Source organism: Camelina sativa, chromosome 19 (genome assembly GCF_030686135.1).
Source record: "Camelina sativa cultivar CO46 ecotype springtype chromosome 19, ASM3068613v1".
In the NCBI taxonomy this organism is placed as follows: domain Eukaryota; kingdom Viridiplantae; phylum Streptophyta; class Magnoliopsida; order Brassicales; family Brassicaceae; genus Camelina; species Camelina sativa.
In genome coordinates, this window is record NC_141898.1 from 6,905,671 (window position 1) to 6,921,350 (window position 15,680).

The 15,680-nt window shown below is 37.2% G+C and overlaps 3 protein-coding genes and 1 long non-coding RNA gene across 5 annotated transcripts; 2 read left to right on the forward strand and 2 right to left on the reverse strand.

Moving 5' to 3' along the window:
* Positions 1–385: 385 nt before the first annotated feature.
* On the reverse strand, positions 386–3,307 carry LOC104765314 (putative beta-1,3-galactosyltransferase 13). The gene is made up of 7 exons (XM_010489008.3): positions 2,402–3,307; positions 1,941–2,093; positions 1,754–1,836; positions 1,568–1,667; positions 1,311–1,424; positions 1,008–1,150; positions 386–902 (listed from the first exon to the last, which is right to left on the reverse strand). The coding sequence occupies exons 1-7, from the start codon at positions 2,761–2,763 to the stop codon at positions 811–813; spliced, it is 1,047 nt and encodes a 348-aa protein (XP_010487310.1). The 5' UTR covers positions 2,764–3,307; the 3' UTR covers positions 386–810.
* An 828-nt stretch (positions 3,308–4,135) lies between these two features.
* On the forward strand, positions 4,136–6,327 carry LOC147920272 (uncharacterized). The gene is made up of 2 exons (XR_015590839.1): positions 4,136–5,338; positions 5,446–6,327. It is a non-coding gene; the product is annotated as an uncharacterized LOC147920272 (long non-coding RNA).
* LOC104765315 (increased DNA methylation 1) lies at positions 4,495–10,793 on the reverse strand. 2 transcript variants are annotated; one of them, XM_087501389.1, is made up of 9 exons: positions 10,185–10,793; positions 7,151–9,462; positions 6,773–6,890; positions 6,371–6,453; positions 5,926–6,167; positions 5,715–5,801; positions 5,432–5,531; positions 5,044–5,245; positions 4,495–4,965 (listed from the first exon to the last, which is right to left on the reverse strand). In XM_087501389.1, exons 2-9 carry the CDS (start codon positions 9,404–9,406, stop codon positions 4,538–4,540), a joined length of 3,516 nt encoding a protein of 1,171 aa, XP_087357515.1. In that variant the 5' UTR covers positions 9,407–9,462; positions 10,185–10,793; the 3' UTR covers positions 4,495–4,537. The 2 variants fall into 2 exon arrangements, with proteins under 2 accessions (XP_087357515.1, XP_087357516.1); XM_087501390.1 differs by having other exon boundaries at positions 7,151–9,419; positions 10,185–10,699.
* Positions 10,794–13,083: 2,290 nt separating this feature from the next.
* On the forward strand, positions 13,084–15,643 carry LOC104765316 (protein DJ-1 homolog A). The gene is made up of 8 exons (XM_010489010.3): positions 13,084–13,525; positions 13,667–13,867; positions 14,003–14,152; positions 14,244–14,429; positions 14,507–14,587; positions 14,741–14,941; positions 15,035–15,175; positions 15,270–15,643. Exons 1-8 carry the CDS (start codon positions 13,505–13,507, stop codon positions 15,465–15,467), a joined length of 1,179 nt encoding a protein of 392 aa, XP_010487312.1. The 5' UTR covers positions 13,084–13,504; the 3' UTR covers positions 15,468–15,643.
* Positions 15,644–15,680: the final 37 nt, after the last annotated feature.

Consider the following 15,680-nt stretch of genomic DNA (forward strand, 5'->3'; position numbering starts at 1 on the left):
CCCTTATTTTAAAACAATGTTAAAAATATCATTAGAAATGTTGAAGGTGTATGGGTTTAAGCCAAGCCATGGTTTCTTAATTCTAAATATGAAAATCATTATTGGACAGCAGAAGCAGTGTAAGATGATGGGTTCTCTTGTTTTTATTTTTTATTATTATTGTGGGTTTGACAGCTTTTACACAAAGATAGTTAAGATTCCAACTTTTTTGTTGGGTAAAATGTAAAAACCATAATTGACCTATCGTTAAGACTTTACGACAAATTAATTGCCAGCTATGTTCTACTGTCAAATACGTATTGAATTTTTTTATATAATTTTACTAGGTTAAATGCCAGTTCTCTTTGTTCGATTTCACTTTTCCCTCTAGATTCACATAAAGATGTAGTATAAAATTTTCAATTCTAAACTTTTTGTGGAATATCGTAAAGTACAAAAAACAATACAAAAAATTGAAGTAACGGAAAAAGAAGCTTAATTGTTTCACACTGTAACTATCACTAAAGAAATTGCAATTATTAGTTCAATCTTATACTTGTACAACAAGGTATCACCCAAAACTTGTTATACACAAAAAATTTACTAACCCTAGTTTAAAAAAGAACCCAAAAGCTGTTTAAGCGTGATCAACTCTCGTCGTTTTTTCTCACACTCCCCCCGGAATAACAGAGCTGCTGTAAACTGAAAATCGAGAGGCTTGCACAATCTGTATGAAGCAGCTTCAATGGCGGACATGTCAGAGAAAGAGATGTATGAATTGTTACGCCTCGGATCTTACATCAGTACAAAAGATATATATAAGAGGGTAGATCATTTATCATCATCCGATGGCAAGGTCGGACTCTTTGAGCAGCTATCTAGCTTGTGAAGTTCCAACATTCTTTTCTCTGGATTACAAAGACCTGCAGCAGTAACATATTCAATCCAAATTGTGATCGGTTGTTGTAGAAATGCTTATGCAAAGTGACTAAATTAATTCCTTAAGACCAGAACGAAGAAAAATGAACCTGAGCATTTTGGTATATCCCAGATAGCAATGGAGTGTGGTGAGCACTCTGGTTCACAAAGGGTGTGAAGGTTCTCGTGTTTAACGTTCATTGCCAGCATCCACGCACCTATTGTCACATCCTCGTTGCTAAACATCCTGAAACTGTAGTTTGGCAAAATTTCTCACCTTGTTAACCAAAAAGACTCTGACAAGTATAGAGGAACAGGAGACCTCTTTAAGAGTGAAAATGAAGTCCTAATCGAGACATACCACTCGAGGAGAATTCAAAAGCATATATAATATTTGGGGAGACAGAACTTGCCTGTTGTTCTTTAGGGCAACCAAACTTGTGACAACATCAGCAGAAAGAGCATATATGGGGCCATATGCATGAAGAAAGTATTCTTTCCCGAGCAGATCTCCCAAGGGTTCATACCTGCAAAAGAATCCAACCAAACAATTTTCAGGTACATTGAACCGCAAGAGATGATTAGGTGTCGCAGTAATCCTATCTTGACACAAAGTTTTTCAAAGGAGAAGCATGATTTTGCGGATTCTGTTAGTTGTTCCCGTTCTTACCATTTGAGTTTTGGATCTGTGAAAACTGGACCCTTTTTCAGGCATCCAATGTATGTCTGCGAGTGACTCCGCTCTTTAGCCAACAGCAAAGACAACCGATCTGTGAAGAAAATAACAGCATCTTATGAAGGATCAGAACATTCCTGAAGACACGGATTCAAAACCAGAGAAAGCAATCAATTTTACCTGGCCTCAAGTATATATCATCATCAGCCTTGACATAGAATTCTGAATCATATAGGGCGTATGCAGCTTTGAAGAAAGCCAAACTATAACAGCAAAATAACAAAAACATAAACTATGGATCACATTCTTTTAGTGTTATCTGTCCTATGAGATGTGAATAATAAAAAGTATTAGTCTCTAAACTAACGTTTTGTATGGGAGCTTACTGTACTCCTCCTCGATATCAAGCAGTACAAAATCATCGTACTCTGCGATTTCCCTTCTAAGCTCAGCCATTTTACCCTCATCTTTGGTTTTGCCTATAATAAACCTGATGGCCAATCCTGTTGATTCTTCCAAGCTGCAGAGAGCAGTAGTTTTCTTCAGTGAAACAGAAGACTCATTAAGCATTGAATATAAAAGTCCCAAGACTCATCAAGCATTGAAGCTAAAAGTCTCAAAGATCACGAATGTGTATTCGGAAGATTGCTATACTCAAGTGTTCAAGATCAGTGATCACAGTGCTATTATAACCAGATCAAACCAATCTAGATGATGCAAAATTTCAATCCTTTGTGACAAAAAGATTCCAGAGAACCCTAACTAAAGCTCTAGGACTAGTGAATGAATCAAATTTGAGATTTTGAGAGAAGAGATTGAGATCAGTACCGTCGAAGTCCATCTGGATCGGACGGCATCCACGTGTTCCTGAGAGCTCGTCTCCGGCCAGCTGATCTGAACCCGGTCTGGATTCCGACGAACCCCATAACCTTGTGTCTCTTCACTTGGCCGCCTGCTCCATTATTAACGATGCTATTTCCCGCGACGTCCCAGACGATCCGAACCGTCTTCGGAGGCAAGCTGGTCAGACAGGTCCGGCCGGATAACCGGAGACCCGGGAATAGAATCGTGGATAGTCCGAAAAGGAAACCGGTGAAACCGATAGCTAGAGAAGCGAATACGATCAAAGGCGTCGATCGGCGCGTGAAGAATGATGGCCGCGCGTGAAATAGCTTAGGAGAAGATGGCATGATGGATGGATCCAGCTGCTACGGCGGATCCAATTTCTTTTTTCCGTTAACGGTCGTTAATGGCAAGGCTACGGCGGGTGTTTTTTTGTTCGTTTACTTCACGACAGGTGTGGATCCGTGTTTTCGGATATGGGTCGGATCCTTTTTCAAGATGCAAGGATTTAATTTTGAATTGATACAATTTTAGAACATTCACTAGGTTTGAGAAAAAAGAAAAAAAGACTTTTGATTATAACATTAGTGATGAACACACAAGTTAGGCAAATAGTTAATTAATTTGACCATTATGAAATCAAAAAACAAAATCTAACAAATGAGAATAGCATTCATTTTGTAGGTGAAACGTTTCCAAAATCTCTCTAACAATCTTTTTAAAAATCATAATGAATATCTTTGTTGACAAAATATAAAATCATAGTAATGAATATCTTTGAAGTTAATTAAAATCCCACCAAATTAATTAGATCCATAAATCAATACACCTTCCAAAAATTATGGTGGATTTATAATTCATGCTAGAATTCACCACATGGTACACCACAGTCTATTCGTTTTCATAAATCATTTAAATAAGTTAGTATATTAATATAATCAGGTTTTATTTAGTTAATATAAATATTAGAATATTATATATAATATGTTGTATTTGCAAAATTTACCCCATAGTAAATTTCTTTGTTTTGTGATATCAATGCACTTATATATATATATATATTATTTTGGTGTTTTTACAATAATTAACAGTACTTGTTAATAAAATTATATGGATTGACTTTGAAAGAACAATAAATATGTGTACTTTCAAAAATACAATGAACTATGATTAAAATCCAAAAAAAATTAAGACCATGGTTTTGTGCATAGTCTTAAACCATGGTCAAAAATACAATGAAATATGATTAAAATCAAATTTATGGTGATTAATAGTATTTAAGACCATAGTTTTTTGGAAAATCATTTTAAAAAAGATTATTGTACAAAAATATACTTTAAAAATGTAAGATAGATTTTTAAAATATATATCCATTTATAAAAATTCAAATCACATCATATGCTGAAAAAAATCTAATATTTTTTTAATTTTATGTATTAAATAGTAATTCAAATAATTAAAGATAAGATTAAATAAAAGTGAAAGGTGAATTATATTTTAATCAAACATATTGCTTTAAATTAGGTAGATAGGTTTTAGAAAATTTGAAATTAATATTATCAAATAAGGAAATTATTGTGTTTGGTTGTAAGTATTTTGGAGAATTTAATTGAGACCAAAAATGTTAAGATAGATACTGATATGACATCTATCATCCAGATCATCAAGAAAGCTACAGACAGTAACAATATTTATGTCTACATATACATCCTTCACGTTATGGATGGCATCACGCTCCTTCAAATCAAAGATGGCATCAGTGATTTTCCAAACAACCTCACAATAACGAGGGGCTTTAATCAAATCAATCATGCTATACACGATGACTTGTGTCTGCTCTCTGTCTCCATTGAAAAGCAACTCTTTATCGAACTCAAGGGTTTGATCAACGATAGAGTTTCAAGATTGAGAGGATCTTCTTCTTCTTCGTCTGAGTTTAAATCATGAGCACGATTGTAATCCACTTGGAAGTGGAATATCAAGTTTTGTGTCTTTTACGTTTAGGGGATGATCTGTATTTTTAAGCGGTTTCCTTATCTTCTCACTCTATAGGTTTCAAGTGAACGAGAGAGAAGATATAGCAGTGGAAAAAACGGTCATAGTTTTTTTAGTCTACTATTATTATTCCGAGTCTTCTTCAGAGCTATCAGAGTTAAGCTGTTCATCAAAACAAAGCAACATGTCATCACTAACATTATTTACTACTACTCCTCCTACATCACTTACTTCTTCTGAAAACTTTGATACCTCTTCCTGCAATCCTTCTTCTTCTTCTTCTTCTTTTTCTCCCATAGAGACTCTTGTTTTATTTGGCATATCATCAACATTGCTGTCTTGGCTTGGGTTCTCTGTTTCTGAAGTTGGCTCTGTTTCCTTGGCTCCAAGTGGCACGGGGAAGCCTGGGGCCGGCTCTCCATCTGAACCTGCTGGAACCATCTGATCACAGCTCTCAACTTGGGTATTCATGGGAAACCCGGCTTTGTCTAGGCCTGGCTCTAGGTTTGTTTCTTTGTTTGATGGTTCACTGTGATCTTTAGAAACACAAACGCCTGTGCAAGAGCAAAAATCCGGTGAGGTGCTGTAAATATATACATAGAGAGAGAGAGAGAGAGAGGGGTGGAATTTACCGTTCACAATGTTGGTTTTTGTGCTCTCGTAGAGCGTTTTCTTAAGCAGAATTGTCCCAGGGAAGACCATCAAGTTTATTCTTTTGAGAGCATCACGTTCTTCATCATCCATGGTTTTGAAGCCAAAACCTTCAGTCCAAGTTTCCACTAAACTCGGCAATGCAGCTACCACAAGCTTCTCCACTTTGAGCGACATAAGCAGCTGCAGCCAAAACCAATCAATAGTTTTATCTTTTGATAGCCGAGGAATCAAGACAAGAAGGGAAGAGAGATCATCAAGGTCAGCATATGAGAGGTGTTGTATATCTATCATTGTATTAAGTTTATACATTATTAATGTGGATGTAGAATCGAGAACAGTCTCATGGATACATTCTAAATATTGTACCTCTTCGATGGCAGCCACGAGGATTCTGCACATCCCCTGTCGGCGATATTTGCTGCAGGTAGCTACAAGAGGCATCTCTGCAATAGTTACTCCATGCACCCTGGATAGAGTAAAAAGGGTTTCATATGTAACTCATTCCAGTGTATAGAAGTGAAAGAAGTGAAAGAAGTGAAAGAATAATTCTAAGCATCCATTTGCCTGGAGGATTCTAGAAGACATTCCAAACATGTGATAGCCATTGGTATTACTTTTTTTTCCCTATCATAAATTCGATCATACTAACCTGATAGATGCTACTGAGATCATCACATCGTCCTTCTCCACAACCACAGTGTAAAACCCATCAAAGTCTAAGCGAGCAAATTTTGACCTGTACGTGCAACAAAAGATTCAAAAAAGATAAGACATATCGATGAGTATGACGAGCAGAAATGAAGCTACAGAAGTAACAAACACAAATCAAAGAGTGCAAGCTAATGACAAAAAGACGTTACCCCCAGTTGTATAGCACATGAGGTATCATGTCAATACCAGTTCTTGGATCTATCATAGACTGAAAGCTTTCCTCCATAATTGATAGGGCAACAGCTAATTTCGAGTTGCATTCAGCCTTCAGCGCCAACCTTCGGGCAGAATGAACATTTCCATCTTCTTGAAAACATTTCAGAATTGACCAAGACAGACCAGCAGCATTAGGGTTAATGACCCCAACACGAGAACTGAGACCAGTGTACACCTGCATTACACAAGCTACTTGATGAGAACCTAGAAATTTGTTAAGCAGCTGTAACATCTTCTTTTGTTATATGTCAGAGATCCCAAGAGCACCCAAAAAAAACAATTACTCTCAATGTAAATCCAAAAAGTACTTGGAAGAACAAAAAGTTTTCACGATACACACTAGTTGTTTAAGTCACAGAGACTAGGCATGATTAATACCTTTTCGCAATTTTTACCACAAAAGTAGGTCTCTGGACAAAGTTTTCTCGGTTTACTTGCCCCTTGCAAACATATTCCATGATCTGATAACATAAAAGTAACAATCATCAGCCAAAGTGGATTTCAAACCAAAATAACAACTGTGGGATCCTACTATCGAGAGAGGCATAACTTCAAAAGTGAGTTATACAAGCGTCAATTACTAAAGAAAGAAAATTGGAGAAGTGCCAAGCATGGCAGACAAAACCAAACATCTACAACTGTAATTGATGAACAGTGACATTAATGGTGATAAAATCTCAGTGAGTCATGATAGAAGAAATTTCAAATCAGAGGCTTCCTTTCATGTGATAACGAAATAAATCATAATTTCTAAGAGATGGCGAGTGGTAAGATGATTACATTTATGCGCACACTGAGAACATTTAAAATCCTGAGAGCGTTCAGCATTATCACTAACCAACTCGCTGCATATCCAACATGTGCAGCTCGAGCAATACCAACTTCCTTCAGGGAGCACCTGGGTAGAAAAAGTAAAAGTAATACAGCCACTCTCTTTAAAGGGTAACGATTTACCAAGGATAAAGTTCTAGTAAGGTAACAAATCCTAGTTATATTAATGCCATGTAAGTTACTAGAGTTGACTTAGTAAAAATTACAGAACCAGCCAAGAAGTTTCACCCCACGTGTATGTTTGAGCAATACCAACTGGAGAAGTTTGGCCCCACGTGTATGTATAGCCAAAATGTAAATTAGACCCTGGAATGAGCCAGGCAATACCTGCATTGATAAGCAAGCCTGATGGAAGGTCGACGGACAATTATCACAGCAGATCAGTTCACCCCCATCACCACAAACACCACAAGAATCATCATTTGGATCATCATCAGAAGCTTCCACTGATATCCATCCATTTCTCCGCGCCTTATACTCAGCAGACCAAGCTTCCAGCTGACATGAAGCTAAAGGCTTTCCTGACCCCATGAAAAGATTCAGACATGGACAATTCTGGTTAAATCCAGCATGGTTCTTGAATTCAGAAAGTGATACAGTCCTATTGCAACATGTACAAACCACTCCATCTTTAGTTACGAGGCCTGTTTTTACCACAGTATCATCATCTGGATCTCGTAACTGGATTACTTCGTCCCTAGAAATTACTTTGGTAGCTATCAACCATGATAAGACAGTTCTTGGACCCAAAATAGACCAATTTCCTTGACATAATTGATTTTCCACATTGCTTGTGCTTCGGGGAAGCAGCCTGCACCCTCCCCTATTGTTTCTTTTTTTTGTTCTAGCCTTTGGTTTCTGGGTTTTCTTTTTCTGGCTTGATCTGCAAACCTTACCTTTGTTTCTGATTATTGTCGACACCATAAGATCATCATCCTGAGAATAGTGCTTCCTAGCTTTCTTTCTTCCTTTCTTTGAATTGCAACATGAATTCTTAATCTTCTCATTCCTCAACCTTTCATCCGGACTTCCCGTTGCGATGAGGTGAATGTTGCTCATCTCCTTATCCTGGCATTCATGGCTGTCGAGAGAATTAGAATCTAGTGAATCATGTTGGTCCAAGGGAGCTGGTTTGATATCCGATACTTTTTTTGATCTTCTGTGTAACTTCTTTCGCATAACACTTTCATGCATGTCTTCTGCTATCAATTTTGAAGCTACAACGCCCTTGCTAACCTCCTGCTCATCACTCCCATAGATTTCCTTACCAACTATATTCTGCCTCTCTAGTCTTGAAGAAACTTTTCGAGGGACAATTTTAGTTTGCACCTCAAGATCTGAATGAATCTCTTGGTTAGCATCCACGTCATTAACAAGATGACTGCCTTCAGATACTGTCAGCACACTTTCAGGACAGCCTGAAATCATGTTCAAACAAATCGCATCTTCTTTCTTCAACTTGTCAACTATTGAAATCCTTGCAACTTCGACTTTATTTCCTCTTCTTAAAGATCCAACGTGCTTAGAAATGAAGACAGCAATCACAAAAGGCTCTAAGGCACTCCACCAAAGTGCCCGTGTGTTAGCAAGATTTAGATTTTTCATGTTCTCCTCGATGTCCAACAGTGTAAGAGAGAGATCAGACCAGAAGTCATTGATACCGGTCCATCTCTTAGTACTAGTATCCATTAACTTATGACCAGCTAATAGGATCCCACCCAACGATTTCCAAGCTGACCCAAATTCACGAAATTTCCGTCCCTCTGGCGATATGTAAAATGTATCACAGTATTTCCTACCTGATCTTCCGCGCTTCTCGATTTTCCATCTGGCAGCATTTAGCAACTTACAGACATATTTGTAGAGAAGAGGACGGGGATCATCTTTAGGATCAATCTTTAGACAGGTTTTAGACATAATTAACTCATTAGGAGATACTTTAGACCCGTTGTTCAACTGCGGCGAGAAGCAAGCCTTCTCACTATGAGGCGTAGAAGCACCTGCACAGATCATTTTGGTTGCGAAGCTCTCCTGAGAAACAGGAGAGGCAATTGCTCTAAATTCTTTTCCATCGGATCTGTCCAAGTTTTGTGACTTGCACTTTTCTGAGGCGATGCCACCCAGATAAACTTCTTTCCCCTTTTCTATGCTTTGCTTTAGCAAATAGGAGCTAGTTGAAACACCCTTGTTAGATGATTCAACTAAATGGAGAGGAATTGTTTCTCTAGCTATATCCGAATTTGGAAAACCATTGAACGCCGATCCCTTTTCATTCCTTGCATCCAAATGCTTATTACCTGAAAGCTTCAGTCTCTTAGCTTTCGTGGTAAAGTCTGAACCATCTTTTGAAGCAGATGCATATCCACTTGTTACGACAGAGTTGTCATTGTTGGAACTGAGAGAGGAATTGAGATTCTTAGTGGAATCAGATTCGAAGTTAATGACTCCAGTAACGAGACATCTTTTAGTAGTATTTCCAGAATCACTTCCAAAGAAAACTTCTCTGAATATCTGATGATCCTCAGAAGACCCTTCAAAGCAGTCGTCACCTCCTAACATCTCAACCTCAGCTTTGCGAAGCATCTTTACAAACTAGCTGCATATTCCACTTCACCTTAAATTAAAAGGGAAATAGATACCTGAAATTTATACAAAAGTAATTTTGTAAAGAAGTTTTCAGTACAAGGTGAAGTTTCCTAATTGTGTTATGTAAGTATCCAAAAAGACACAGATAAGACAGGAAGTACTACTAGTATGTACAACAACACCTTTTTTTATCTCTGACGACTAACTAATAGCCCAGCAAAGATTGAAAAACTACAAATGAAAAAAAAAAAAAAAAAAAAAAAAAAAGCATCACTGAACCTCTTAGTTTGTGACATTGTAGGCCTCTACATGGATAGTATCAAGGCAAATGCAAAACATGAAATGTGCTTGAGTTTCTTATCTGTCTACTACAATTAACATATAGGTTACCCAGGATAAAGTGGATAGTAGAGAGAATGAAATGATCATATAGTGCTTTAAACCAATCTAACATAACACATTACCACTACCATCACTTTATAGATAAACGAAAACTGTCAGAGAACCCCAAAATTGCGGTAAAGTTTCTCCAGAAGAAATGGAAATCAGCTTCTCAAAATCAAACAAAAAGAAATGACGGGAACAAATACTGGAATCAAAAACCCATAACCCATAAAGGCGCAACATGAGCTAAAAAAAAAAAAAAAAAATCAGAGATCCCAGAGAAGGGCCAAAAACTTTGAAGACCCGTAGTGAAATTGAGATGTGAAATTGGCTAATTACATCCAAAGGAAAGCTAAAAAAAAAAAAAACAGGGGGAAATGTGTGAAACTACCAGCATGCAGAAAGGAGGGATCAGAGCAGCATCCAAAACAAAACAAAATAAAATCTATCTTTCCGTGAAGTCAGACATATGGGGGGGTTTCTTCTTCTTCTTGGAAGGGAGTGGTGGGGAGAATCTGTGTCACTGGAAAAGCCTCATTTCGCCCCTTATCCTCTGAGAACACACTCTAAACCTCCCCAATCTCTTTCCGCAAGTGGGAAAACGCATTTTCTATTTCTATTTCACCTTCTCTGCACTCACACACTCTCTCTCTCTCTCTCACCAGAAGAACGATTTGATGATTACTTTTTTTCTTCTATAAATTTGGAAGAAACCCACCTCTCTCTGATTCGGGTGTGTTAAATCCCAAAAAAAAATTTCACCTCTGAGAATGAATCTCTATCCCCACTTTGTGCAGTGTGTGTGTACTTATTTATTACCATTGGCTATTTCTCTCTCTCTCTCTCTCTCTCTCTCGTTCCTCTTTTTTTTTTTTTTTTTTCTATTTCATTTTTTCCTATTTGTGTGCTGTCACCAAAAAAAGGCATCTTTTTTTATTATTTTTTTCTCCTCTTCATTTTACTGAAAAGGGCACTTTCATTTTTTTTACACACTCTCTCTGTTGACAAACGGACCGGACCTGCTACGGTTATATATTGATGAGTACTTAATAGTACGATTTCATTACATGAATTATATAAAACATACAAAATTTCTCATGTTCGTAATCCAGTTAAGGACGACCATATCACTTCACTATAAGCCAAATTAATCACTATGGTATGGTTTAAGTTCGTGTGACAGAGTTTTTTTTTTGTTTGTAAATTCACTAATTAGTCTGACCAACGACAAAAAAAGAAAACCTTTTTCAGAAAAAAAAAAAAAAAAAAAAACAGGCATATTTTAATTGCCAGATTCTTAACGGTTTTTTTTGTTTTTCGTTGTCGTTTTAAATCATTTCATCTTATGTTTTTTTTTTTTATCAGTTACTTGGTTTTCTCTTATAAGTTAAGTGGATTGGATGCTTATTAGTAATTTGCGCGGGGGAATCTTTTATCTTTTACGTGTCTTAACGATAACAAGATCACACAGTTGCATCGCATGCCATGATGGACGACAGGACGACCAGCTTTGTTGAACATATAAAATACGTTATTTAACTTATTCTGTTATTATTCTGTGAGTTAGTTTTAGTTTCCCCTCCCCCCAAAAAAAAAAGTGAACTCATTAGTTTTTTTTTTGGTAAAAAGTTAGATTGTGAACACATTAGTTATAAGATGTTTTGTTTTAATAAGCAAATAATGATTCGAATCTTGAGATATATTATTTGTTTCTTGATTCGATTTTTTAATTACATATATATGAGAAAATCCAAAAAGTACATGTACGATAAAAACGACTTTGGTTGGTGAAAATTATTATTACTTTTTTATGAACGGGATAAATCCCTTCTAGATACTTTTGTCATTTTTTCAGATGCATGGTAGACCTCATTTGCTAATTCGATTCACTTATGAGTTACGACTCATGAACCACGTGTGTGGTTACTTGGTTATATATATATGTGGCTTTCTTTCTGTACTGAGACATTCTTCTTAATCTTATATTCTTAATTGTAATTGAAAGATTTTGGACCAACGAAGCGATCAAACATGTTTTAAAACATAAACACATGTGACTTTAGTCTAGTTTAATTTGACTCACCGGCCCTCGTTTCACCTCTTTGCTTTCGTGAAGACTCAAACGAGCTGAAGCCTCAAGGGAATCCTACATGCATGACATCTTCTCATTGTGGTCTCTCTTTAAATTTTCTACCTTCTTTTACTTTGTTTCTAGTTCTTCAACTGTTTTAGCTGATTTCTTTGCAAAGTCTGCTCTCAGGGTAATGAATGACTCACTCTGCCATAGAGTTTAACTCTGTTCTATGGAATCTCTTTTGCCCAAAAAAAAAAAAAAAACCATATAAGTGATCAGTTTGGTATACTATTTGTCATCGTTATAATAAGTTTTATTTTATAAAAAAAAAATTGACGGTTGACGGTTCACCTCGTACCAGATCATAAGTAATGGGATCATCTCTTTTCTGGTTAGTAGGCTTAGTATCAAATTGCACGTTAATAACAGATCATAACTCATAAGTAACGGGGATATGGGATCATCTATTCTCTGGTTAGGCTTAATAACAGATCATATATAATGGGATCATCTATTTAAAAGGATACTTTTTTGACCCGTTAACACTACCGTATAAAGCCACTAATCATTGGAACACTGACGCCTCGGCATAAAAACCGTACTCGAATATCCAATCTGGAACCCAACCTGAAAAACTAGGTTCGGGTTGGATACAAGTTTGCTTATAAAACTCTATTAGGTTTTATTTTCTAATATCTGTGGGTTCGGGTTAGGATCGGATAATACCCGATACCCGTTTGGGTACCCATTAAACCCGAACATATATACATATTTATCATTAATATAATACAAATCATAATTTTGAATATTTCATTAATGTTATACCTAAATATAAAAAATAATCAAAATATCTAAGATATTTTGTCACATAAGTCAAAATTTAACTAAATTTATTTAAATTTAATTAATTTTAATTATATTTTTTTGGGTACCCGGTAGTTCGGGTACTAATCGGGTTCTAAAATTTGTAACCCAAACCGACCCGAATCCGATAATACCCAAACCGAACCGAACTCATATATCTAAAAATACCTAATGGATTCTATTTTTCTAAACCCATTTACCCGAATTTGAATGGGTAATACCCGAATCCGAACGAGTTATCCGAATGTCCAGCCCTAAGAACACTATAGAGAGATCGAACAAAACATCCCCGGTTCAGAAGTTCGTCCGGTTTACACTACTAAAATATCAAAACAACAGCACATGCTTCCACAAAAGTAAGAACCAGGACGTGATCTTGTTGTGGTGGATCAATACTTCTTTTTCTTATCTCGCCAACTCCGCCGTCACCGATAAACAAAAGTGGCTTTTTAAAATGATTTTATCCAATATATGACGTGGAAAGATTAAAGAGAAACCATCGCCACGGTACACCAGTTAGTGCTTGACACGTATCCACCGAGTTTACTTTTCCTCTATGATTAAATGATTACGTCACCGCATACGTCAGTTTTCTTGTTTTTTTGGGGGTCGTAGAAGTAAAGTGATAAAAACGGAAAGTCGTAAATGGCATCGTTACTTAACACTATTTTAACCCTATCAGTAAACACTCCTTTCCTCTCCACTAAACTCCATTTCTCTCTTCTTCTTGATACTTGATTCTACCATATCTTCCTCTAAACCTCCGCGCAACTATGGCTCCATCTACGAAGACGGTGGGTGTGGTTTCAACATCACCAGATCATACTTCTTCTTTTTTTTTTTCCCTCTCCTCGTACGTAACGATTTTTTGCTTGGTGATCTTTCTAATAATTAATCCGAGGTTTTCTGGCGTCTCTTTTTTTATTTTATTTTAGGTTTTGATCCCTATTGCACACGGTACGGAACCTCTAGAAGCGGTGGCGATGATCACCGTGTTGCGTCGAGGTGGTGCTGACGTGATGGTGGCTTCCGTCGAGACTCAAGTTGGTGTTGATGCTTGTCATGGTATCAAGATGGTTGCTGATACTCTTCTCTCTGATATCACCGACTCTGTTTTCGACCTTATTGTTCTCCCCGTAAGTCTCTCTATGCTAGTTTAACACTTTCTTTGCGTGTAATCTGATAATTAAGGACAGAAAAATAAGTGGATCGATATCAATTAATGAGAATTATGTCGATGATACTCTTTTTGATTATATGATCGGTTAAAGGGAGGGCTTCCTGGTGGCGAGACTCTTAAAAACTGTAAACCTCTAGAGAACATGGTAAAGAAACAAGACTCAGATGGACGACTAAACGCAGCTATCTGTTGTGCTCCTGCGTTGGCTCTTGGTACTTGGGGTCTGCTAGAGGGCAAGAAAGTAAGTCCGAAGTGATATATCCAAGAACGTTTGTTCATCGTGTTTTCGATTCTTGTCTAATGTCTGGATATTACATGGGGTTTGCTTGCAGGCAACGGGTTACCCTGTTTTTATGGAGAAACTTGCGGCTACTTGTGCCACTGCTGTTGAGTCAAGAGTGCAGATAGATGGAAGAATTGTGACCAGTAGAGGACCAGGAACCACCATTGAATTCTCCATCACGCTTATAGAGCAGTTGTATGGGAAAGAGAAAGTTGATGAACTCTTAAGTGTCTTGGTATGTTTTGTCTCTCACTCTTTTACACTTGTTTTGTCACATCTTCTTAGACTTACCAGTTCTCCTTTTGAAATCAGCTGGTTCGTCCTAACCCTGGTGAGGAGTTTACTTTTACTGAGCTTAACCAAACCAACTGGTCATTCGAAGACACACCACAGGTACAGAGTTCAGTTGCCTCTCCACTTGGTCCTCCGTCCTCCTTTAGTATTTTGCCAAGAGAATCTCTGTTTGATCGTTGTGTTGTAAAGCTTTTGTCTTCCTTGATCAACAGTCATTTATGAGTCAGAAAGATAATGTTTTCCCTTTTTCAGATTCTCGTACCCATTGTAGAGCAGTCAGAGGAAGTTGAAGCTATTGCGCTTGTAGATATCCTGAGGCGGGCAAAAGCTAATGTTGTGATTGCTGCAGTTGGTGACAGTTTGGAAGTTGTAGGATCTCAAAAAGCTAAGCTAGTTGCAGATGTGCTTCTTGGTGATGTTGCAGAGAAGTTGTTCGATCTGATTGTGTTGCCTGTGAGTGCTAACTCTCAAAAGATGAACACTTACAAGTCTCAAAGAACAAAAGATGAACATTGACAATAAAACTTCTTTGATGAACTACTGCAGGGAGGTCTTAACGGTGCTCAAAGATTCGCCAGCTGCGAGAAACTGGTGAAAATGTTAAAGAAACAGGCAGAAGCAAACAAACCATTTGGAGGAATCTGCGCGTCTCCTGCTTACGTCTTCGAGCCTAATGGTTTACTCAAGGTGCATAAATCAGAAACCAGTACTAGAATTGTAGTTTCTTGTTGTATATTCAAGTTATGAAACTGAGATATATAAAGTGACATGTTTTATATAGGGTAAGAAGGCTACTACTCACCCAAAGGTGAGCGACAAACTTTCAGACCAGAGTCACATTGAGCACAGAGTCGTGGTGGATGGAAATGTGATAACGAGCAGAGCTCCAGGGACTGCAATGGAGTTCTCACTTGCGATTGTGGAGAAGTTTTACGGGCGAGAGAAAGCGCTTCAGCTAGCAAAGGCGACACTTGTGTGATTTTCAAACAATAAAATGTGTGAGAGTGACTTGAATAAAAGAAGGCTTTTGCCTGTTGAGTTATAAATATGCATTGGTGATTAGTTACTTTTGTGATATGACATATGAGCTTTCAGCTTTGGTTGGTGTGTAGCTTTATGTCTTTAAAAGAATAAAAAGTAAACGAGATTCATCTATGTAATGTCTATGAATGTGGCCAATATTTCTCTAACT